This window comes from Plecotus auritus (genome assembly GCF_963455305.1).
Source record: "Plecotus auritus genome assembly, chromosome: 8".
In the NCBI taxonomy this organism is placed as follows: domain Eukaryota; kingdom Metazoa; phylum Chordata; class Mammalia; order Chiroptera; family Vespertilionidae; genus Plecotus; species Plecotus auritus.
In genome coordinates this window covers 167,740,241-167,763,561 of record NC_137782.1, presented here as the reverse complement: position 1 = coordinate 167,763,561, position 23,321 = coordinate 167,740,241, and the positions used below count along the sequence as shown (strand labels likewise).

The following is a 23,321-nucleotide window of genomic DNA, read 5'->3' as shown; positions in this document are numbered from 1 at the left end:
GAACCACAAGGACCATGATCCCTCCTCACCCCTGACAGACACTCAGCAGAACTAGGAATTTTCTCAGACTTCCCACGTTGATTTCAAAAGACGCTGATCTTTGTCAGCTGCGTTAGTGAGTCACAGCCCGGGTTGGGCAGCCTTCCTAAAAATAGCTGAGAAGCCTGGATGAAGAGGGAGGCTTCTCCGGCATGCCCATCCCGATGGAGCCAGCCTGCCCTGCCCAGGCTTCCCCGGCATCCCCCCACCCCTCCTCCACGGCCGTTCCCGCCTGCTCTGAGCCCCAGAAGCCCGAATGAGTGGGCGCAAAGCCACCTCCAGGAGAGCCTTTAGATCCCCTCGGTGATAGACGGGGAAACAGACCCAGAGGGCGAAGGGCCAGAGGCTGAGGCCTCCTGGTTCCCAGCGAGCAGCTCTGCGGACTGCAGCCTCTGTGGTTGGCCGCCAGCTGGGGATGGGGAGGAGGGGGTTTCCTCCTTGTAGAGCCCCTGGCTGGGCTGGGCTGGTCCCCTGGAATGAGCCCTGGTCTAACGGGGCCTCCGCCACACCACAGATCAACGAAGAACTCCTGCAGGTAGAAGGAGTGCACCAGAGATAGGTGAGGGAGGGCAGCTCGCACAGGGGTTTCTGCTCCTCAAGCAGGGAAGACTAGGAATGGCCCCCCAGATGGAGAGGGGTGCCGTTACAGAGGCAAAAGAAGGGTCCTTGGAGCTTAGGAGAAAGAAAGGCAAAGAAAACGCACATCGGGGAAGGAGAGGGGAAAGGCTTGGGCATGCTCCAGAGAGAGAGAGGGCCGCACTGGGGCCTTTGTCTTAAGGGCTTTTATCTGGTTTCCAAAGGCGAGGTTTTAGGGGCGATCTCAGGGGAGGATCTCAATAGAATAGTCATCAGCTTTTCCAGGTGTGTCGCCTCAGGGGTGTGGTCTCCACTGATTGGCCAGCTCCAGGGCAGGGATCATTAGTCCTTGCAGCTGGTCCTGATGTCTGCCATGGTGTCACCTGGGCTGGCCTTGCTGCTTTTCCGGGCCTGGAGCTGAAACACAGCGGAGGCCTGGATGTTAGCTCTAGTTTGACCAAAACTTGGTCTCTATGGTCAACAGCCTTCTTCTTAAAAAAACAACAACAACAAGTTTTTATTGCTATCAGAGAGGAAGGGAGAAGGAGAGAGGGATAGAAATGTCAATGATGGGAGAGAAACATTGATCAATTGTCTCCTGCATGCCCCACACTGGGGATCGAGCCCGAAACCCGGGCATGTGCCCTGACCAGGAATGGAACACTGACCTCCTGGTTCATGGGTCGATGCTCAACCACTGAGCCACAGCAGCCAGGCTGTCCCGCCTTCTTAAGGCAGAAGCTCTTCTGACAATGGCTTTCCAGTCCCAGCTTGGGCTCCCGCAGGATGGGGAGCTGCCCACCTCTCAGGCAGCCCATTGCAGGGTGCACGGCCATGACTCCCCCCACCCCGTGGAGCCGACCCACGCCTGTGGCCTCAGCTGGCCCACTCTTCAGCCCCCGGTCCCCCTGGGGCTGCTGGCAACCAGGCCTGTCCCTCCTTTGATCCTGGACACCCTGCCACTTCATTCTTTCTCTAGTTCCAGAAATAGCCTTCCTCTTTGTGTGTGGAGAGTCATTTAATGGCTCTTTCACCGGGTGGCGGCAGGGAGGAGGCCTCTGTGGGGGCAGACCTTCCTCCGCGAGGCTTTGCCGAACTGGCCTCGTTCCATGCCTTCCTCTGGGCATCGGACGAGTGGGCACCAGGGAGGTTTGGCTAAGTTGGAGGCACGGAGAGTGGCGCTCCCACGGGCCTTTGACGGTGCAGACCCTGGTGCACGCTGAGGGCGGAGGGGCCAGCCGTGGGCAAACTACGGCCCGCGGGCCGGATCCGGCTGTTCTATCCGGTTCTCTTGCTCTCCCCTCCGCTCCTTTACTTTGAATTTATATTAGTTCACACAAACACTCCATCCATGCTTTTGTTCCGGCCCTCCGGTCCAGTTTAAGAACCCATTGTGGCCCTCGAGTCAAAAAGTTTGCCCACCCCTGGGCTAGGCACTCTGGTCGGCTCCCACAGTATCAGCCCTTGCTACCGCAGGGACCCGGGGAACTGCAGGGACTGAAGGAGAGTGTCCCAGTGAGCCCTGCTGCCGTCACCAGGTGTCCCTGACCTCTGCCCCCCGCCCCCTTGTTCTGTGGATCTCCAGACCAGCACACTCCTGCCCTCTGGCCTCTTCCGATAGCCCACAGACTCACATACATCCATTCAAACCTCTCAATGACTTTATCTGGTGAGCATTGTCAGCCCATTTGACAGATGACAAAACTAAGACGTAGAGTTGATGTCACTGGGAGAAAGCCACCTCCTTGAGCAGCAGTGCTGGGATCCAAACCCATGGGGGTGACCCTCGGGCTCAAGTCCTCTCCACGGGTCAAAGCCACATCCCACGTAAGGTGCTCCTTCTGGACTAAGGGGCAGAAGTTGGGGGCACTTCAACCTGATCCCTACGAGACTACCGGAGGCCAGGGGCAGCGCAGCCCTGTGAAGGGCAGCAGGGACACCAGCCTCCGGACCTCGGTCCCCACCCCACCCTCACCCCAGCTGGTCAGACAGTGGGGCCGAGGAAGGCAGAGCTGGCAGCCAAACAAAGGGGTCTGCATTCAGCAGCCACTTCCTCCCTGCACAAAGCCCTGCCCCCACCCCCACAGCCACAAGGACCCCCAAAGAATGCTTGGAATGCCGCGGGGCTAGACAGCCTCCTGCAGACAAGGAGAGGCTGGCTTTGTGCCCAGTCTGCCAGGACGACTGACCCCCAGTTAGAAAGGTCACTCCCTGACCTATGACCCTATGCTTTCCTCCTGTCTCTGGGGGTGGCTGGGCTTCCCTCCTTGAGACCCCAAGTGTCCTTTTCATGCCAGTGGGACCTGGCCCCAAGTTTGCAGCAGCTTCGGGAGAGAGAAGAGGGAAGTGCCCACAGATAGAAGCTCACACAGATGGCCCCCAAAGGTTGAACTGTACCCTGAAGTTGTGTCTTGGCTCCCAGCTCAGCGTGGAGGCTGCCTGGGGTCCCTGGTGTCCCCACCCCCCCACCCCCACTTAGTGGGGAGGCTGCCCGGGGTCCCTGGTGTCCCCACCGCCCCCCCCTCAGTGGGGAGGCTGCCCGGGGTCCCTGGTGTCCTCCCTCCCCCACTTAGTGGGGAGGCTGCCCGGGGTCCCTGGTGTTCCTTTGCACAGTCAGCCCCTAGGCCAGGGGTGGGCAAACTTTTTGACTGGAGGGCCACGATGGGTTCTTAAACTGGACCGGAGGGCTGGAACAAAAGCATGGATGGAGTGTTTGTGTGAACTAATATAAATTCAAAGTAAAGGAGCGGAGGGGAGAGCAAGAGAACCGGATAGAACAGCCGGATCCGGCCCGCGGGCCGTAGTTTGCCCACGGCTGCCCTAGGCAGTGGCAGGTCCAGTCCCCACCTCACCTGCTCCCCCAGCGCTGGGCTCACTCAGGGCCAGAGCCTCCCTCCTGGCCTCGCCTGCTGGGAGCCCCAGCTGCCCCAACATGCCTGGGAGACAGACAGTGAGATGAACCCTAAGGGGATCTCAGAAGGTGAGGCATGCTTAGAAGGTGAGGAAAGAGAAAGGTGGTGCTGGGGGTGGGGTCAGGGGTGGGGGAGAGGATTGTGATCTTGATTGCCAGGAGTTGGGAAAGGGGGACGTTTGAGAGAAGATGAAGGAGATAAGCCTTGTGGGGAAGAGCATTCCAGAACAAAGACGGCGGTGTGAAGCCCTGCTTATCCGGGGCCCACAGGAAGGGCAGAGCCACCCAGGGGAGGCTCCCAGGAGCGGAGGCCGGGAGGCGATGGGGCAGAGTGGGGCCTGGTGGGGCCTCAGTGCCCACTCTAGGGGAGACGGGTGCCCCCGGGGCGTTTGAGCAGAGGAGCCTTGGGATCAGACTCTCGGGTGTTACAGGGGCCTCTGCTACCCTGCAGGCTAGATGTGGGGGGGGGGGGGGAGGAAGCTGCCGTCACCTGGGAGGCCCCAGGCCCAGCACCCTGCACACATCTCTGCCTGTCCCATGGCAGCCTGTCCCCCAGGCCTGGGGCGAATAGCTGCAGGGTGACAGCCATTCCATGCTGTGCTGGCGGATCCACAGCACAGAGACACGGTGCTTCTCTCAAAGAGGCTCTTGCTGAGGCAGAGACAGAACAAGGTGGCCTCGCCCAGCTCTGAGCCCAGAGCGCATGGTTGAGACTCTCTGGGGACACACCACCCACCCCTCTCTTCATCTGGCTGGGTGCCTGCCTGCCTCGGCCCCCGAGAGGCCTTCCTGGCTGCTCTGGCCTGTGACGTGAGCACTCAGCACCCTCCTCCAGGGCACAGGCAGAGCTGGGCCAGTGGTTGGTGTTAGGTCTGATCCAATAAGCGAATCGATAGTCTATCCCCTGGGACTCTTACCTTGAGATAATTTCACAACCTACATTCCCTTTCGCTTAGACCACATTCCATTTGCTAAGACCAGTCACTTTCCCCTCTGGACGTGTGGGGGATGCAGGCCGCCCAGAGAATTACCCCCCAAAAAGCCCGTCTAGAGTCCTTTAAAACCTGACTCCCCATCCCTGGGTGCGGGTGCCCTTTGGGGCTTAGCCCACCTGGTATCCATATGACCTAATCAATTTGAGTCTTTACCACGGTCGGCCTCGTGTGTTCTTCCTATGGCAACCCCGACAGTTTTTTTTTTTTTAATTGATTTTTTACAGAAAGGAAGGGAGAGGGATAGAGAGTTAGAAACATCGATGAGAGAGAAACATCGATCAGCTGCCTCCTGCACACTCCCTACTGGGGATGTGCCCGCAACCAAGGCACGTGCCCCCGACCGGAATCGAACCTGGGACCCTTCAGTCCGCAGGCCGACGCTCTCTCCACTGAGCCAAACCGGTTTCAGCAACCCCGACAGTTTGGAGTCAGGAGAGGCCTAGGGGCTCAGGAGCTGGTGGTCAGGAGTGACACGGCCAGGGGTTCCTGGTAGACTTAGAGCCAGGGCCCAGTCCCACCCCGCCCAGCCCAGCCTGGACCCTGCCAAGGGAGGCTGAATGAATGGACGTGAGAAGGAGGGGGCAAGGGGTCCCAGGTCCGCACGACCCCCAAAGCCGGAGAAACATTTTCAGCTTGCCTGTGACTCACTCTTCCTCAGCAGAAAACTTTGTTTTTTCCTTCAAAATCACAGACTTCCACCTTCAGACAATACCGTGTTCTCAGGAAGTGAACGTGTTTTGTTTTTCTGTGCAAGCTGTTGGCGGTGGTGTTTGTTTTTAGAAACCTTCTCCAGTGATGGGGTCTGCAGGCCACGCTGCCCTCACACCAGGCGGACACTAGACTGAGGGGCCAGATTTGCCAAATACGAGTACTGCTCCAGCCCTAGCCCATTTGGCTCAGTGGGTAGAGCTTTCTGGGTTTGATTCCGGTCAAGGGCACGTACCTCAGTTGCAGGCTCCTCCCCAGCTTGGACCCTAGTCGGGGCTCGTGCAGGAAGCAACCCATCGATGTGTACCTCTCACGTCAATATTTTTCTCTGTCTCTCCCTCTCTCTTCCACTCTCTCTAAAAATCAATGGGAAAATATCCTCAGGTGAGGATTAAAAAAAAAGAGTGCAGCCCCATTTGAGTCTCAGATGAACAACTAATAGAGTGTGTCTCATGCAATATTTGGGACAAACGTGGAGTAAAATAGTTATTCATTTATCTGCAATTCAAATTGAACCTGTATTTTACTTGGCCATCCTTCCCCTAAGTCCACCGATCATGTCACTCTTGACCACTAGCCTCCGGGGATCCCCGAGGCCTGTCCTGCTTTTGCTATTCTCTGCCTGGGCCCCTAGAAGTGGGCAGGAGGTGCTGTCCCCCGCCCCTTACAGCGTCCCCCCCTGGACTCAGGTCCCTCCATCAGGTCTTTAAGGAGGAGTTCTGTCCTCACCTCAACCCCCCGAGGGAGGCAAGCCAAGAGGTGGCCCTTCAGGAGAGGGCTGCCCAGCCCCCACCCCGAATCCCCCCACCCCTGCACCCTGGTCACAAAGCCCTCCAGGGCTCTTGACACCCAGAGCCTGCTCCCCTCACCAGCGCCTGCCTCCCAGGGCAGCTGTGGAACGGGGTTTTCTCCCGTCTTTCTGGCTCAGACACGAATCTGGAGTCCTGCTTCCACTGGAAAGCATTCCTTCATGACCCAAAGGAATGTGTTTTTGCAGCTTTATGGAGTCCTAGAGCTTGTGGGTCACTGACCCCGAGGCCCCGGCTTACTCCTCTGGAAGGGCCTCTGGACACCTGCTGTCAGGGTGGCCCCGGGCGGGCCAGGGCCTCGGAGCTCCGGCTGGTGAGAGGGAGGTGGGACCTGTCTCCTCTCCATGCGGTGATTCCAGGCTGAGAGAGCAGGGCGGGCTTCTCAGAGAAGGCAGTGCCTGAACCGAGTCCCCAGAGGTTCGAGGAGTCTGCTGGGGCAGGAGAGGAGACATGGTGTTTCGGAGCAGGGCAGGGTGGGCAAAGGCCTGGAGGCTTAGAAGCCAGCAGCTCTCTGAGGCAGAGGGCGGCGGAGGAGGCCAGGAGGGCGGCAGGCTCATCGTGGAAAGCCTTGACGGGCAGCTGGGGGCTTAGATTTCACCCCAAAGAGCCGCGGAGGGCTAGGAAGGGCTGCAGAATTCAAGGCGAGACCAAGCTCCCCTGAGCAGTGAGGCCGCCGGGGAAATGCCCAGGTTCGAGGGCTGGGACCCTGTCTCCTTGACCTCCTCCCCCCTCCCCACCCCCACAGCCCAGGCCTTGCAGGCGGCAGGAGCTGAGCGTTTGCTAAGTCATCTGGGGTCAGAACAAACAGGAATCTCTGCCCTTAACAAAGAAGAAGACAAAGCTCAGGCCTGACCCCGGAGACGGCTGCTTCTCAGCCCTTCCCACCGCATCCCCCTTCCTCAGGCTGCAGCCCCTTCTCCCTCTGTTTTTCCACCTCTGGGCCCAGGTCCCCTCCCCGCCTGCACGGCTCGAGCCCGGGGTCAGCCATGGACGCCCAGACTCCTGGAGCCGGGGCCTGCCCAGCAGCCGGCCGCCCGTTCCCCTCTTCCTGCTGACCACTCCCCACATTGTTGGCCTGTGTGCCCTTCTTCCTGTGCCTGGGCCCTTCCAGCGCTACTGCCCTGGCTCACTCAGGGGTCATTCTCCAAACTGGGCCTGGCGCCACGGGGTGGGACAAAAGAGGCCCTAGGACTGAGAAGAAAAGACAGCAGACACCCCCCACTCACTCCTCCCCCCCCACTGCCCCGCCAAGACTTGGCAGGACCCTCATTCGGGCGACAGGGACTCCCGCCACCATGCCCTAGGCCAGGGGTGGGCAAACTTTGAGCCACAATGGGTTCTTAAACTGGACCAAAGGGCCGGAACAAAAGCATGGATGGAGTGTTTGTGTGAACTAATATAAATTCAAAGTAAAGGAGCGGAGGGGAGAGCAAGAGAACCCTCCGCTCTTTCAGCTCCGCGGGCCGGATAGAACAGCCAAACGGGCCAGATCCGGCCCGTGGGCCGTGTTTGCCCACGGCTGCCCTAGGCCCATGCTCACCAGCACTTCACGAGGGCATCCTTCTCTGGCGCCAGCCTGCGTGCCCGGGGGCCGTGAGCCCTGCGATGTCCCTGGGTCCCCAGGCAAAGCCAGAGCTGACCTCAACAGCAGCAAGTGTCACCTCATGAGCTTGGAGTGGAGCCTGCCACCCCCAGTGCCACTCCCAGGGGCTGGGACGGAAGACACATCACTTGGTGACATGGTCCCCCCTCCACGTCTCCTCCTCTGACAGACAGATCACCGAGGAGGACAGACCTGCAGACCTGCGACCCCTCACAGGTCCCAGCGTGTCTGCTCCACTCTCCTTATCTCATCACCAAGGAGTCCAGGCTCAGAAGGGTCATCCTCTAAAGTTCCAGAGCTGACAGCCAGGACGGGGACGGGGACGGGGACTGGGACGGGGACAGGGACGGGGACAAGGACGGGGATGGGGATTGGGACGGGGATGGGGACAAGGACTGGGACGGGGACTGGGACGGGGACAGGGACTGGGACGGGGACTGGGACGGGGACAGGGACGGGGACGGGGACAAGGACAGGGACAAGGACGGGGACGGGGACGGGGACAAGGACTGGGATGGGGACTGGGACGGGGACAGGGACTGGGACGGGGACTGGGACGGGGACAGGGACGGGGACGGGGACAAGGACAGGGACTGGGACGGGGACGGGGGCTGGGACGGGGACAAGGACGGGGACAGGGACGGGGACGGGGACAAGGACAGGGACGGGGACGGGGACGGGGGCGGGGACGGGGACGGGGACGGGGACGGGGACGGGGACGGGGACGGGGGCTGGGACGGGGACGGGGACTGGGACGGGGACTGGGACGGGGACTGGGACGGGGACGGGGACGGGGGCTGGGACGGGGACGGGGACTGGGACGGGGACTGGGACGGGGACTGGGACGGGGACGGGGACGGGGGCTGGGACGGGGACTGGGACGGGGACGGGGACGGGGACGGGGACGGGGACGGGGACGGGGACGGGGACGGGGACAAGGACAGGGACGGGGACGGGGACTGGGACGGGGACTGGGACGGGGACGGGGACTGGGACGGGGACTGGGACGGGGACGGGGACGGGGACGGGGACGGGGACTGGGACGGGGACGGGGACGGGGACGGGGACAAGGACAGGGACGGGGACGGGGACGGGGGCTGGGACGGGGACGGGGACTGGGACGGGGACTGGGACGGGGACGGGGACGGGGACGGGGACTGGGACGGGGACTGGGACGGGGACGGGGACGGGGACTGGGACGGGGACGGGGACAGGGACTGGGACGGGGACGGGGACTGGGACGGGGACGGCGACAGGGATGGGGACGGGGACGGGGACGGGGACGAGGACGGGGACGGGGACGGGGACTGGGACGGGGGCTGGGACGGGGACGGGGACGGGGACGGGGACGGGGGCTGGGACGGGGACGGGGACGGGGACGGGGACGGGGACGGGGACTGGTCCTGCTTTCCCAGCCTGTGCTCTTCCCCCTCCGGGGGTCCTGGCTCCTTGAGGGGCAGTGTGGGCCCAGGGAGAGGCCTGGGGATCGTGGCACCGGCCTGGCTCCGCTGCAACTTCTTCTGAGGTTCCAGCCAGGCCCTTTCTGGGCTTGGTGACCTCCTTCCAGCTCAGAACCCCAAGGTGTCCAGGTTGGGGCCACTTCCGCTGAGCAGATTCTCTTCTTGACCCACTCTAGCGAGGCCCTCTGAGTTCTGCTCACCAGGGCCTGGCTTTCGTGCCTCCATGTTCCCCTCTGCGGTGCCCGGTGTTAGCAAGAATCCGCACCCTTGCTGTCTGCTCACTCTTGATACCTGATTGGGTTCCTCATCCCACAAGTGATGTGTGACCGCCTTGGCCTGCCTTCAGCAAGAATCCTGTTTGGTTTACCCAGAACCCCATTACTTCTGATGCTTTCCTCTTAGTAATTTCCCATCCACTCATTCACTGCCCCTCATTTCTTAGCTATCCATCCCCACTTTTCCTTGCATTCAGAGTTGAGCCCGCTCTCACCCTACCCCATGGCAGTGGTCCCCATAACGATTGCAAAATCCCCCTGAATGGAGTCTGCCTTACTGTTCTTCAACAAGTACCAGGAATACATTTTCCTTGAACATCTCTGTTCTCACCCGAAGCCCCTCCCACTGCCCCACCACCCATGACCCAGGCCACAGGGCTACAAAGACTCTGATTCAGGTCTTGGTGTAGCCCTAAGACTGAAATCACCTGCACCCTCCTCCACCCTGCGCCTGTGGTTTAGAACGCCAAGTCTGTTACAGGGAGAGAAGGCAAGAAAACCAAGGATGTTGTCCTCTAAGCCACCCCAGTTCTTATTTTAGTTCCATTATTTAGTAGCTGTGAGATCTGGGTCAGGAAACAAACACTCTCTGAGCCTTACCTAGAGATGGTCAGAATTATTATGATTCCATGAGATAATGAGGAAAAGTACCTAGAACATAGAAGGTCCTTCGTAACTGGACCTAATTATTACAACCTCTGCTCCTTCCTCTTGTTTCCAGCAGGGAACTAGAGCCCCAGTTTTCACCACCCAGGGGTCAAGGCGCCTGCCCTGAGTCCGTGACAGGCACAGGTAGCCCTGCTCTAGGACTGTAGACCTCCCCCCACCCCATTTCTAACTGCCTCCTGCCACACCCCCAAGGGAGCAGAGGTGCTGTGCTACCTGTCACCCAGCACATCCATGACTCCCCAGTTCCCAGGGTCAGAGTCCACAGGTAGCCATCAAAAGTTAGGGGAAGTAGTAGGCAGGATAATGTCCCCCCCCTCCAAAAAAAAAAAATATATCAGGTCTCAATCCCTGGAACCTGTAAATATTACCACAGTAGGTTGGATTGTATCCCCAAAGGATATGTCCAAGTCCCAACTCCTGCTACCTGTGAATGTGACCTTATCTGGATGGCTTGCAGATATAATTATGTTAAGGATCTCAACAAGAGGCCATCCTGCATTTGGAGGTGGGGGGGACTGTCCAATGGCTGGTGTCCTTATAAGAGAAAGGGGGAGATCTGATACATATGGGGAGAAGGCTATGTGGAAACAAAGGCAGAGATTGGAGGGATGTGGCCACAAGCCATGGAATGCTGGCAGCCATCAGAAGCTAGAGGAGGAAAGGAACAGATTCTCCCCCCAGAGCCTCTGAGTGAGTGCATACCTGGTGAGGCCTTGATTTCAACCTAGTGAAACTAACTTGGGAATCTGGCCTTCAGAACTGTGAGAGAATAAAGTTCTGTTGTTTTAAACCACCAGGCGTATGGCTATTTGTTGTAGCAGTCATAAGAAATGAATACAGGTATGGCAGGCAGGGGCACCCACAGAGCCCTCTCCTCAGGGGCGTATCCTCATTCAGGGTTGTCTCACCAGGTCAGCAGCCTGGCCAGCCCTCACCCTATTCCCTCAACTCCCAAACCCCAAACAGAAAGGTGGTCTCGCCACTAAGCCTCTTCCCACAGAGTTGGGCTCATGGTGTGGGGTGTGTAGGTGGACATGCAGACACCTCTCTCCAACCCCAGGTCCTGGGGTTTCATATGAACCTGGGTGATGCCACCTGGGACCTGGGCAAGTGCTGCCAGCTCAGCCCCTGGTTTTCGCCAGCCTTGGGTCCAGGAGCCAGGCCTTGGGGTCCTAAGGAAGGGAGGCCCAGCATATCTGGAAACCTGTGTGGCCTTTCCCAACCTCACCCTTCCCACAGAAAAAGCCCTCTCCTCTTCAGCCTTGCCATGCCCTACCCCACCCTCGGTGTCTGAGGTCTCTCTCTCCGGTGTGCTTTGTAACCCGTTTTTCCCAGGAAGACCCCAAGCCCCAGATTCATGCAGGTTAATCCCGAGACCCACATCAGCCGGCAGGTTTTGAGCCACCATTTTTATAGACTGGAAACCTGAGATTCAGAGCTTCCCCACACAGGACCAGGGTGGACCAGTTGTTCTCAAGGAGCCACTGCCTCCTGGCCTTTGCTTATGCAGGCTGCACCGAATCCACAATGCCCAGGGGGTAGCTTAGTAAGGAGCTAACGGCTTCCCCTTCCTGTCCAGCTATTGGCTAGGTTGCTTGCTTTCTTCTCGTCTGCAGGGAACAAAAACAAGTCATTTTCCCTTAAAAATAACAAATAGCAAAACCTCCAGTCAGAGCCAGTAACTCATGTTTCTCAGGGGACACAGCACTTTGACCGCCGCCCCCCCCCCCCCCCCCCCCCCACCAGCAGACGAGGAGAGCTGAGGGCATGGCTATACACCTCATGCTTTCGAGGGGAGAGAGGTGAGCAGGTAGACCAGTGTCAGACATGAAAGCACGTGGTTTTGAAGGCCACGGAGAATGCAAAGCCAGGTCCTCCCCGTAAATGTTACCCTCCAAAACCCAGGGACACGCCGTGTTCACAGCAGGCAACACAGCGGCACCGACGAACTGTGCTTCTGTCTGCGCTCACATCCTCCGGACTTCTGCGTGCCTTGCCGTGAGGCCGTCGGCCAGACGGGCCTGCAATCGCACACAGCTTTTAGGTACCAGCTGTGTCTTGTGAGGCTCAAGCAAGACTTAGAATTGCACTACTCAATGGCCACAATCAAAAGTCAAAGCCGACGCTCCTAGCTAGCCAGCGGTGAGCTTTGGAAATGGATGAGCACACAAAAACCGCAATTCACGAGTTCAGCAACTTTTCTTTTGCTGCTAAAAATATCAGCCTGTGAAAATCTCACGGTGTGGGAGGAGATAGAGTCAATTGCTGAGGATCTACAAGCAGTTTGTCCGTGGCTACCTTCTCCCTCCCACCGCTGCCAAGGGCCCTAGGCTTGGTGAGCGGGGCTGAGCCGGCCTTGGCCAGGGAACGTGGGAGACCTCAACCTCAGGCCCCAAAGGGCCAGGGCATCAGCAGGAGGACAGGCGGGCCGCACGGCTGGGGAAATGTGTGGCTGTAGATAGGGAACATGGCCAGCCTGGGCTGATGGCAGGACAAGGGCCTGGCCAGCCCCTTCCTGGCACCTGGCCTTTGAGCACAGCACTCAAGGCAGCTGCGCTGGGCATGGCTGGGGCCCCCCAGTCTGCTTCCTTACCCGGCTGATTTTGCACTGGGAAGCTCAAGGGAACCAGACAAGACTGTCCCTGCTAATCCTGCCCTTGGATGGGTGCAGCTGGCCCCACCACGCTGGACTGGAGAGAGGCCAGAGCACTGGGTTCGAGTCCCGCCTTGGGCGTTTACTAACGCGGGCACCCGGTGGAAGTCAGGGGCCTCTTGGAACCTCAGTCCCCGCTTCTCTGCACCGGGATGTTACTGTTGACCTTGTTTGGGTTTTGCCGGGATGAAATGAGAACATGGTGGGGGCAGGGGGTTGTTATTACTGGCAGAAAAAGAGCCATTTCCCTGCTCAGTGATGTGGAAAGTGGAAGCGTCTGGATGCCGAAGGACAAAGGCCCACCGGCCCTTTCCGCACCGCCTCCTCACTCCCGCATTGTTGGGAGTGTGTTTTGCTTTCTCTGGGACTTCCAGAACAATGGGTTCTGGGGGTTGGTTCTGTAGCTATTCACAGCCCCAAAGGATGCATTTGCTGAGGGTAGGGGGCCTGGAGGGCTGTTTACCTGGCCCAGTCCTGCTGCCCCGGAGGCCACGCTGGGCAGGAAGCACAGGGACACAGTGTTAGCCCACAGCGGGTCTCCAGCTCAAAGCCTGTTGGGCTTATTTTAACCCAGCAGCTGACGCTGTCAGGAGAGGCCAGGAAGCGCCGCCTTCTCCTCCAGCTCTGCGCTCCAAGTCACCCTCTGCCCTCAACACACAGGCCCGAGCTGCAGGCCCCCCGGCTCCCCAGCCACACTGCTCCCACCTTGCTGGTCCTCCAAGGCAGTGAGCCCCTCTTCCAGCATCCCTGGGCCTACAGCTCCCGGGGAGGCCAGGGCACGGAGAGGAAGCCTCCTCCCCGCTCTGCTCTCCAGGCTCAGGGCTTTGACTCAGGCCTCAAAGCACCTTTATTCCCAAGCCCGGTGCCCATGTTCCTGGCTCTTCCACAGGGGCCCCTGGCCCATGCCTCCTTGGTCGTGTCTGTCCCACCGCCTTCCACCCCTTCCCTCCAAGGAGGACAGGGACAGCCGGGGAATTAAAGTGTGAGTGACTGTTAGGATCCATGCCCACACTCACTAAAAGATAACTTGTTTGCCCAAGAAGTTTGACAGGTTACTTGGGAGGGCCCCCAAATCCATCCCATCCCATCCCATCTTTTCCTTAGCCAGTCTTTTCTCTCTCGATCTTTGCTCACATTCTTCTCTCCATTCAGACGTTGCCCGTTCCTCCTATTCTCTGGTTCTCAAAGAACCAGCCAGAATCCCACCTCCTCCAAGAAGCCTTCCCTGCCCAGACCCTCCTGCCATTGGAGTCACAGTCCAGGCACCCCGTTTTCTCTGGTCTCCCCGCTGGCCTGGGACCTCCCTGAGAGAGGGCCTGGCCTACAGCTTCTGACACTTTCTGGCCATATGACCTTCTCTCTAAAGTGGGGACCGTGTGCCCTACCTCACCGTGTTGTGAAATGCCAGGCACATAGGTGCCAACAATTGTTGCTGCCGCTGATACTCTGCAGGGCAGGGGGCCTTAAATGGTGCCCTCCGTGTGAGCCCCAGGCATACACCACAACCAAGGGATTTTTCCTTTCCCAACAGAAATGGAAACTGATCCCGTCACACAGAGAGCGTACACTGTTTTTTGGGGCCTTTTCTGCGTTCTGGGAAGCAGAACTTATTACGGGAGGGAAAACGAGCTGAAGTTTCTGTTTCTGTTCTGTTCTGGAAGCAGTTGTTTTCAAAAAACCAAGACACCCAGTCATATCCTTTTTTTCAGCGGAACACGAACAATGGGGTCAGAATTCCCACTAATGAACCTCTTCCCATTGGGATGTCCAGGGTGGGTGTTCCTGGGAATTCCCTGCACTAGTTGGCTGGGGGTCTCCAGTCCCTGGTCAGCCTCTTCGCCTCAGCCGTGGGCAAACTACGGCCCGCGGGCCGGATCCGGCCCGTTCGGCTGTTCTATCCGGCCCGTGGAGCCGAAAGAGTGGAGGGTTCTCTTGCCCTCCCCTCCGCTCCTTTACTTTGAATTTATATTAGTTCACACAAACACTCCATCCATGCTTTTGTTCCGGCCCTCCGGTCCAGTTTAAGAACCCATTGTGGCCCTCGAGTCAAAAAGTTTGCCCACCCCTGGTCTAGCTCCAGACGTGACCACGCCAGAGGAAGCCAGGCCTGTGGTGGGCAGTTAAGACAGACATGAGCAGAGCAAGGACCATGGCCCAGGAACAGGTCACCAGGGTGGAAAGCCCCCGGGGGCCTAGCAAAGGACCACTGTAGAGTGGGACCTCGTCCCCAGGGAGACCTCTCCTCCCCTAGCGCATCGCTGGCCATGCGGTGTGGACCCCTGACCTTTCCTCCCTAGAGATAACATCTAGGCCTCAGTTGTTCAGCTCCAGAAAAGCAACAAAACTAGACAAGTGGCCCCACAGCTGACCTCAGGACCAGCTGCACTGGGTAATGACCTCTCGCCCTGACGCCGACCAATTCATCAGTGGAGACCTAGACCCTGAAAGGCCACACCTGGAAAGCTTGGGAATCTTCTATTGAGACCTTCTCCTGGGACCTCTCCTACACTCTCCACCCTTAACACGCTTAGGAGTTGGGGGATGAAGGAAGCTGCACTCGGGACTGTCGGCCTGTCTGCTCCTGGGCCAGCTGGCAGGCAGGGAGGCCTGGAGGGTCCTGCATAGAGAGGATCAGAACCGGCATTTGGGCCCTGGCCCTTGCAGTGAGGTGTGTGTGTGTGGATTTACAGACAGACCCCAACTAGGCTGAGGCCAAGACAGGAGCAGGGACGTCAGAAAGGGGAGCGCGTCTGGTGCAGGAGAGGACAAGAACCTGGTGTTGGGCACTTGACATAATCCCACTGGACACCTAAGTACGTGCACCTGTGGCCCTAAGGGGGTAACAGTGACCACGGCTGACGCTGGGTGAGCGGCCCGGCGTTCACGCACAGTCTGGCACACGGACTCGCACACGTGGCCCGGCATGGTGATAAGTGCTGGGGAAAGGGCGGAAAGCAGTGTTTAGCACTCGTTGTGTGTAGAGGGCCGCCTGGGAAGGCACATGGGCATTTCTTTAAATTGTTGTCAGCTGAGCCCGAGGCGACTGGCAGAGCCGTGTCTCGGTTATGCCCTCCCCAAGAAGGTGGGGGGCGTTATCAGTACTGACTTTTTATCTTTGTCCAGGTGCCAGGGAGCAGGCTTTAATATGTAAATCCAGGCAAGCACCAGGAATACTAGGGCCTACTCAAGAATGCAAATAAGCTCCTTTGATCCTAAGTTTTGGTGATACTTCCTGGTATTTGGGGGTATAAAATAAATGTGCTGCGTGGGCTCCGGGGTCCCTGCCTCTCCATCAGAGAGGATGGCGTCCCACCTGGCTCCCAGCTTTATTTCTATCTTTCTATCTGGCCTCTTTCTTTTATTTCTTAATCCCCAGCTCCTCCACTCAGGAACCGGACCTGTTCCTTTTCCGTGCTGGAGGCAGAAAAGAGAGAACACCTCTACAGTTGTGTGCCCAGCTTCCCAAAGCAAGAGCTGCTGAGCTGGGTTTGCAGGGCGAGGCGGGGTGCGCCGTGGGGACTGACTGAGATACGGGGCTCTGGGGAGATGAAGAATTGGGGAGACTATACATAGATACTTTTATATTGGTTCGGTATATAGGTGCAGGGTTGAGGCTGAAAGCAGAGTGGGAAGAAGGTAGGAAAGGAGGAGTCTTTCTGTCAACCCACCCCCAGCCCCACACTCAGAAAGACCAAAGTCCTGCAGGCCCAGCCTCCTTAGAAAGCTCCCCAACCATCTCTGGGGCCAGCGAGATTCCCGCGGGTCTCCCCTCCACCCCAAGTGTCTTGTCCGAGACCTCCTTTGAACCTTAGTGTGCTCCCTAAGAGATGTCCTAGTCCGTGCGGTCTTCCCATCCCCCTGCATTTCCTGTGAGCTGTCAGGGACTTGATACAGCTGCACCGTGGCCAGCGGGCACAGGGGGAACAAAGACCCTCTAGGCCCAAGGAGGGTGCTTCTCTGTGGCTGGCGGGACATTGGCCAGTAGAACCGGGCAGCAGGCAGAGACAAACAGGGGCCAGGTGGACTGAGACCCTGCGGCAGAGCGGCAATGACTGTGCTTTTGAACCTTGGGCTAGGTCACATGCTTAGCAGGCGGAGGAGGCCGTGTGAGAGGAACAGGCCAATCAGCAGCTCCCAGCACTGGGGCCAGTGGGCGGGTCTTGTGGAGCCTGTGGACCGCAGGTGAGTCACACACGTGCTGGCCACGTCAGAACCACCTGAAAGACATTTCCAGGCCCCGCCCCACCGTGGCCTCTTCCAACCTCTCCAGTGTGACTCCTTTAAGTAATTCTTTTTTCTTTATATATATATTATTGATTTCAGAGAAGAAGGGAGGAGAGAAAGAAACATCAATGATGAGAGAGAATCATTGATCGGCTGCCTCCTGCACAGCCCCCACTGGGGATTGAGCCCACAACCCAAGCATGTGTCCTGACCAGGAATCGAACCATGGCCTCCTGGTTCATAGGTGGATGCTCAACCACCGAGCCATGCTGGCTGGGATCCAGTGTAACTCTTCAATCCCTTCACAGTTGGGTGTTTTGTGGCGGGGGTTGACCATGAACTCGTAAAAGCCAGGTAACGTGTCCAGTTTCTCACGATGATCCACCAGGCTGGGAAGCTCTGACTGGAGCACTCAGCGCTGCGTCATCTCCCCCGAGGGCACCTGCTGATCCCTGGCACGGGGCCCGGGCACAGGAAGAAGGCTCAGGGCAGTGCTCCCGAATCGGCAGTGGTGGAGGGCGGAGGCGGGGTGGCGGCCTGTTGGGAAGGCTTCCCTTGCCCCGAGGCTTGCAGCTGCCCCAGGGTTGGCCCGGTACAGTGTGTGCAGGAGGAGGGGCTGGTACAGTCAATCTGGGAGGGGCCTTGTCTTGGTGGTTTCTGGGCCCAAGCCCTGGGCTCCCCATTAGCTGTGCCCAGGGCCCTGAGGGCCTTGACTTTTCCTGCTACAGTGTTTCTCTTGTGGCTGTCCTCTGAGCCATCGCTCACCATGGTAACCAAGCCGTCATGAACCCCAGCAGGAGGTGGCAGTGACACCATTCAGGGCCTCAGGCTGACTGACAGGTGGTTCTTACCCCTGAGGCTCTGGCAGGTGGCCCATGCCATCACCTGCATCCGGGAGACAGGTGGGCATCCCCAAGCAACCTGTTCAGGCCACGAGCCTGTGGGAGGTGAACCAGAATAGAAGCCCAACAAGGAGCATCTTCAACACTCCGGGGCAGTGGAGAGCAGAGAGGAGACTATGGCCAGTGAGGGCCAGCCACGGGGTAGGCGCCGGGCATATGGAAACTCATGTGCCCTCCACAGCCATGGCCGGACCACCATCCCATTTTATAGAGGAGGAAACTGAGGCTCAGGAAGGTGAGGTCCTTGCTCAAGGCCACAGTGAGTGTGCGGCTGTGTGACTGGAGCCATGATCTGTATCAGCCAGTGGGGGCCCTTTAAACCAACAGCCACAACAGCCATGTCCAAGTTCCCAGGTCTGAGGTGGCTTTCTGTTTCTGAAATTCCTGCCGAATGCGGCCAAGTGGAAAGTCCGGCCCTTGTGCCTTCTCAGGCCTCCCAGGCTAGGCCAGGCTTGGCGGCCGCCCCAGCCCTCGGCTTTCTGCCAGTCGCAGGTTGGTTCCCCGTAGGGACCTCCTAACGCCCTTGTCTGGGGCTCCTCTCGAGCGCAGGGAACCCCACCGGACACAGCTGATGGGCGGCACCACACGTGCTGAGCCCGGAGACAAGGAGACGGGGCTTTCCCTGGGCTCCGTGAGCACCGGCCCTTGGCTCTCTGCCCAGCACTCGCCGCCCACCTCCAGCAATTCCCTCAAGGTCAGGGGACCTGGACTCTGGGCCATGAGTGGGCGGCCAGCTTCCCTGGACTGTCCAGTGACAGGGCTTCCCCAGGACAGCCGATGAGATCATCTGCCCTTTTGGGCCGAGCTGAGATCCTCGGCCTCCACAGGCAGGCTCGGGAGATATCCTGCCTGACTCATCGGTGGGCCACATACCAGGGCTTCCGGCCCGCGGGAGAAACCAGACAGAGAGGGCCATTGTTTGCCCGGAAGCCTCCGTGGGCACTGCAGGCTCAATGGGGTCACTTGTGTTTCCCCCCGGCTTCTCTATAACCATAGCCCTTCTGGGGAGAGGGGGGTCCACCAGGCCTGGGTCCCTGCAAGGGGAGAAAAATCAATATCCAATCCCCTTCCCCCCCCACACACGACCCCCACTCACCCAAGTCCCCTAAGAATACCCCTGATACGGGACCAGGGCCAGGTCTGGGAGGCAGCCGACATCCTCTCTCCCCCCTAGCTAAAAACAAAAAATCAAGTAAAAGGGTTGTGGGTCAACAGGAAGAGAGACAGCTCGGATCTTCTTCCACCATCATCTCTACAGACCCTTATCTAGTGTAGGAACACCAAGCTCCCCACCTGTGAGGACACACACCCACGGGGGGCAATGGGAGGGAAGGGCTGAGCATCTGCCCCTGGGTTTGGACCAAGCTGGGGGCCCTTGGACCCCTCAAGGGGAAAAGAGCAAAAATCATTTTTTTTTTGACAGGAATCGAAGACATGGAAGAGAATTCGCAGAAAGGAAGACCTGGATGACTAACAAGCTCATAAAAGGTTGTCCACCTCCCCAGTAATCAGAGAGACGCAGGTTAAACCAACGAGACGCTAGGTTATACCCGGGAGATCTGCAAAAAGGACCGAGATGGAGAATATCAAGTGCTGCCAAGGATGTGGGGTGAGGGAGCCCTCAGGAGTGCTGGTGGGAGGAGACCAGGCAGGTGCGATGAGGAAGCAGACAGGAAAATCATTACGCAAGTTCAGTGTGCATGGACAGGTGCAAGGAGGCCCACTCCAGCCGAGCTCACCCCATGGGGCCTGGACCAGGCCCCAGGACACCACCGCAGGGGACCCATCCCCAGGTGAGTGTCAGGCAGGCACTCTTGGCGACACCCCTCTCCAGCTCGCAGGCTTCTTTCCTTTTTTTAAAAAAAGATATTTTTATTAATTTCAGAAAAAAATGGAGAGGGAGAGAGAGAGAGAGAAACATCAGTGATGAGAGAGGAAATCATCAATTGGCTGCCTCCTGCACATCCTCCACTGGGGATGAGCCCACAACCTGGGCATGTGCCCTAGCCGGGAATCGAACTGCGACCTCTTGGTTCATAGGTCGATGCTCAACCACTGAGCCACACCGGGCGGGCTAGCAGGCTTTCTTCAGCAAAACCTGGAAACCAGGCCCCAGTGAAAGCCCTCAGCCCAAGCCAGCTCTGGCCTCCCGGCCTGGAGCCCACACTGCCCAGCTGCTGGCTGTGGACCTATGGGGGATTAGAATCAGGGCTCTGCCCCGAAGAAGGCAACAGCCCCCGCTCACTTTCCAAGCTCCAGCCCGACATCCGACCCCTCCACCTCACTGCTGGACTTGTTTCCCACAGCTGTGTAACAAGTCACTACCCCCTCAGCAGCTTGAAACATCACCCCTTTATCATCTCCGTTTCCCCGGGTCAGGAGTCGGGGCACGGCTTAGCCGAGCCCTTTTCTCAGGGTCACACAAGACTGTAATCAGGGGGAGCTGGGCAGTGTGCTCCTCGGGAGGCTCACGTGGGGAAGATCTGCCTCCAAGGTCATGGGTTTCCTGGCAGCAGTATGCCCAGGCCTTCTTCTGTCTGTCAGCTGGAGGCTGCCCCCGGTCTTAGAAGCCACTGGGGTTCCCAACCGGGCGTCCTCCACACAGAGCTGTTCACTCCATCCAGCCAGCAGAAAGGCTCTCAACCAGCACGGGCCCCATCCCTGCTGGAGGCTTTCACCTGATGAGACCCGGCCCACACAGTCTCTGCTTTGATGAACTCAGAACCAACCGATTTGGGACCTTCAGGACACCTGCAAAATCCCTTCACTTTGGCCATCATCGCCAGCCAGGAGGAAGTCGCAGGCCCGCTCACACCCAAGGGGAGGGAATTATACTGAACACAGGGCAGGGGTCCTGGGGCCCCCCTAGGTTCTGCCCACCACACCGACCGCCTTCCTGAAGGCCAAGGCCCCCAGTCTGCTGAAAGGGGACGAACCCTCAGGCAGCACAGAACAGCCTGGGGGACACCACCTTCCCAGGGCAGGGTGGGAGAGGGCAGGGCTCTGAGCCCCCAGGCGGGGCTGAGTGTGGAGGAGACTGGGAGAGAGGAGTGGGAGGTCCTGGGGGAGGCCTGGACTCTCAGGCAGTGAGGAAAGGGCGAGGGCAGCAGTGAGCTCTGTGGGTCCCATGGGTGCCACTCAATTTCTCCATGTCCAGCTGAGAGGGCACCGAGAGAGGCCCTCTCCCCTCCCGGGTCAGCCCCTTGCATTGGAGTCTCACCCTCTGCCCCCACCATCCTTGCCTCCCACTCCCTCTCCACTTGGCTTTCACAGGCACCTAAGAGGTCGGCTCAGGGGCAGCTGGGAGGGCGCTGTACCGTCGGCTCAGATACAGTGGCAGGATTGTCGCTGGGCAGACGTGACCTCACCCTGCTGGGCTCAGCTCATCCTGCTCCAGGGAGGAACACTGTCCAACAGGAACAAGCACCCACTATGCTGGGGTCAGACCCGCAGGGACCCTCACTGCAGGGTCAGAACCTCTGGCGCTTGGGCCCTGTCCTGGGGGTCCCCGCCCCTGGCCTCCGTGCCCTGCTGAGGGACAAGGTACTAAGACTTGGCGGCCCCACAGGCTAGAGCCCTCGGATGTGCGTCTCCTACCCAGCTGCCTGCCGCCCCCAGGTCTTGAGTACCTCTGTCTGTCCTGCCCCTTGACCACTTCTGATTCCTTTGTACCTGCCAAGCTGTGGGCTGGAGTTGGGGGCTGTTGGGGTACCGGCCTGCTTTGACCGGGCCGAGGAGAACTCCCAACCCTGTGAAACTCACCAGACTCTGAACTCTGGACTGTGGGCCTGTCTCAATCGCCCTCTCATTCTGACCTCCGTGCCTCTGTCCGTCTGAGCTCCCAGGACCAGCTCTTGCACTCAGATCCCAGACCCTCAGTCACCCCCAGCTTCTGCTCATGCCCTAAGCAAGCAAGGAGTCCAGGGCAAGGCATATGCCATCCAGGGGGGGCGCTGGCACGGATGACCCCTCGGTGCTGTGCTGAGCAGGCTCTCTCGCCACCCAGGCTTTGGCACACGCCCATCTGCTGCACTTGGCCTTCATATGCAAATCACAGACGACCTTCAGCTCACTCACGGGAAAAGACGTTAACAGAAGGGTACTGGGCGGCTCAGTGGGTTATCAGGAAGGCTGGAGAACCGGGCTGGGGACAGGCAGGGACCAGGGAGGGGGCACAGATGGATCTCAGTGGGGATGGCGTGCTAGGACCTGCCACCCCTGGACAGACACTGCTGGATTCTCAGTTCTTGCAGCATTCCAGGGAGAAGGGCCTGATTGGTCAAGGGTAAATCCCAGCCATCACTCTGGCCGAGGAGGGAGGCAGGACAGCACCCCCACGTCACCTTCCAGGGTGGGAGGAGGGGAGTCACCTTCTTCGGGAGCCCTCTAGCCGAGGAAAGGTCTGGCCCCCACACTCTGGGTGAGCTCCCCTTGCCGTGCCCATCCCGGCAGGCGGGCCCAGTGCTGCCAGTGCACACCTGGCCCTGCAGAGCGGTCAAGGTCCCTCTGACCCGTCCGAGGGAGGCTGGAAGGCAGGTCGCTCTTTGCCTCCGGCCAGCACACTGTTCCTTATATGGTGATGGCCAGTGACTGCGTCTAGTCCCAGACCTGGGCCCCCCACCAAGCTGCCCAGGCCATGCTTCAGGCCAAAGGTCCCGCGTCTCTTACCTGCGTTCCCTTACTTGAGGGTTCTGCCTCTTGCCCTATTTGGTACCTGCTCAGAGCAAATGGGCACCCTCACAGCCATCAGATGGGACCTTCTTCTGTGACTTGAAGAGATTCCCTATTCAAGTGCTTGGTGGCACTAAACAAGGACACAGAGCTGTGTCCCCAGAGAATCCCTGGCTAGGCAGGGCCGGGTGAGGGGTGAAGAACCCGAGCAGCAGCCTCCCCGGTGGCCCCCCTGAAAACAGCCAGGATCTGCAGGGCTGTGCTTGGGAGGCAGGAGACACAGCTCTCTGGGTCCCCATCCAGGGGCGTATCCCCTCTCCCACTGTTCAGGGAACCATGGCCTATCCCCTGACAGTTCTGCTTCTGGCCTCTGGCCATGCTGACTCAGCCCGCCTGCTCCAGTGATGTGAGCACTGAACCTGGACCTGGAATGGGTCCCTGAGCACCCCCTCCCCTCACACCCTCTCCACACCCCATAAGGCTCTAGGGGTCTGAAGAAGAGGCTGCAGCTGTAAGAGGTTCCCTCAGAGCCGTCCAGACCCCCGACACAGCGGGTAACAGGCTTTCCAGGGCTGCCCACCTTCCAGGAGGAACTGGCCCCCCTAGAGAGGGGATCCGATTGCACATTCCTGAGGCCTGAGTCACTGGGTTCCGGCTCTGGCTGTAGGAATGTGTTTATGCTAACAGAGCGGAGGGAGGCGGAGGGCCTCGGAGAGGGTCGGCGCACACCACACTTTTGTTCCCCTGTATCCGGCGGGTGAGAGAGGAGGGGCCCTCTCAAGGATGAGGGGGACGAGGCTGTGACCTCTGGAATTACTGAGATGCT

The 23,321-nt window shown here is 59.1% G+C and overlaps 1 protein-coding gene across 1 annotated transcript in view; it reads right to left on the bottom strand.

The window, feature by feature from the left end:
• Positions 1–737: 737 nt before the first annotated feature.
• The window catches only part of HS1BP3 (HCLS1 binding protein 3), a 54,566-nt gene continuing 31,982 nt past the window's right edge, over positions 738–23,321 (bottom strand). Inside the window, exon 7 of the mRNA XM_080685174.1 lies at positions 738–1,032. Coding sequence (XP_080541300.1) covers positions 888–1,032 — 145 coding nt within the window. The 3' untranslated portion in view covers positions 738–887. The remainder of the gene's footprint in view (positions 1,033–23,321) is intronic.